Raw genomic sequence first — 1,547 nt, 5'->3', positions numbered from 1 at the left:
GAAAATATGTGTATCCCTTTACAAATATTATGATGTCGGCGTATCACACGCATATTTTCATTTTATCCGACCGGTGCAACCATATCGATACATGTACATGCGACTAAATTAGCGCTTTCTAAAAACGGTTAATCAGCTGCAATTTGTAGCAAGTAGTAAAGTCACCACTGGCAACACCAGCTCTACGGCGAGGGTTGACGGCAAAGTGGCGGATCGGCGTTATTTTATCAAGTAATTATTTTAATACGTACTACGTGTATTAATACATGTAACAGCCTCCGCGTATCAGTACCACCGCTAGTAGATACTACGTATTACGGAGCTGTACTTCAGTGCAGACTTCGTACAGGTACCAGTACATGAACATTTTGTTATTACCACAGTATTATCATGTACACATAAGCACCTCCTGTCGCTCCGCCTTGCCTTATCCTCATCCTATATGCTGCACTTCCGGCTGGAGCAACGCCACGCTGCTCCGCACGCATCCTTCTTGCCTTTAGTAGTCGCATCCTTCTCCACGTCCCGCTCATTGACGTGCCTATGTCCCAACCGTGAGCTTCCACAACGATGCACCAGAGCTCCGTTCACACCGCATCTCTGCCAAGCAACGCGCCGACCACGTCCATCTTATCATCGTCACAGCGCCGCGTCGCTCTTCCAGCTCTTCATCGCCATCCACTCGCTTCCGCCATCGCTGCTGGTCCATCGCCACCCTTCCACTGTCGTCGCCGTCACCACACTTGGTCACCGCCACCCTTGCACCCGTCTCCACGCTCGCTCGCCGCCGCCTTTGCTGCCGCCGCACCCGCCGCCATCCGTCCACACGCAGGACTATAAGTTTTACCTTTGTGACCCACAACATATAAACATTAGATTTTATATATTTGTTTTGAGGGTTTTCATTACTATGTACCATACCTTTGGTACAGGTCCGATAAGGTCATCCGGTCCGATAAATTTTGGTATGGATGAATATCATCACTTATCGGACCTCACTAAGGCTTATTATCAGTTTTAATGGCCAATCATATATTTATTTGCTTTGGATAACCAATCATATCCAAATAATGTGTCAGTCTTGGCCAATCAATCTGTCAAGGGCTAGGTTGGTCATCATCGGACGTATTAGGTCCGAGGGGCACGGAAAATATGTGTATCCCTTTACAAATATTATGATGTCGGCGTATCACACGCATATTTTCATTTTATCCGACCGGTGCAACCATATCGATACATGTACATGCGACTATTAATAAATTAGCGCTTTCTAAAAACGGTTAATCAGCTGCAATTTGTAGCAAGTAGTAAAGTCACCACTGGCAACACCAGCTCTACGGCGAGGGTTGACGGCAAAGTGGCGGATCGGCGTTATTTTATTAAGTAATTATTTTAATACGTACTACGTGTATTAATACATGTAACAGCCTCCGCGTATCAGTACCACCGCTAGTAGATACTACGTATTACGGAGCTGTACTTCAGTGCAGACTTCGTACAGGTACCAGTACATGAACATTTTGTTATTACCACAGTATTATCATGTA

The 1,547-nt window shown here is 45.7% G+C and overlaps 1 protein-coding gene across 1 annotated transcript; it reads right to left on the bottom strand.

Moving 5' to 3' along the window:
- Positions 1-438: 438 nt before the first annotated feature.
- PITG_14448 (uncharacterized protein) lies at positions 439-1,519 on the bottom strand (the record flags this gene model as incomplete). The annotated part of the gene is made up of 3 exons (XM_002898864.1): positions 439-541; positions 594-834; positions 1,471-1,519. The coding sequence occupies 3 exons, from the start codon at positions 1,517-1,519 to the stop codon at positions 439-441; spliced, it is 393 nt and encodes a 130-aa protein (XP_002898910.1).
- Positions 1,520-1,547: the final 28 nt, after the last annotated feature.

The sequence above is a fragment of the Phytophthora infestans genome, genomic scaffold (genome assembly GCF_000142945.1).
Source record: "Phytophthora infestans T30-4 supercont1.34 genomic scaffold, whole genome shotgun sequence".
Classification (NCBI taxonomy): Eukaryota; Oomycota; class Peronosporomycetes; order Peronosporales; family Peronosporaceae; genus Phytophthora; species Phytophthora infestans.
The sequence above is the reverse complement of the archived record's forward strand: the minus strand, read 5'-3'. Positions and strand labels throughout refer to the sequence as shown.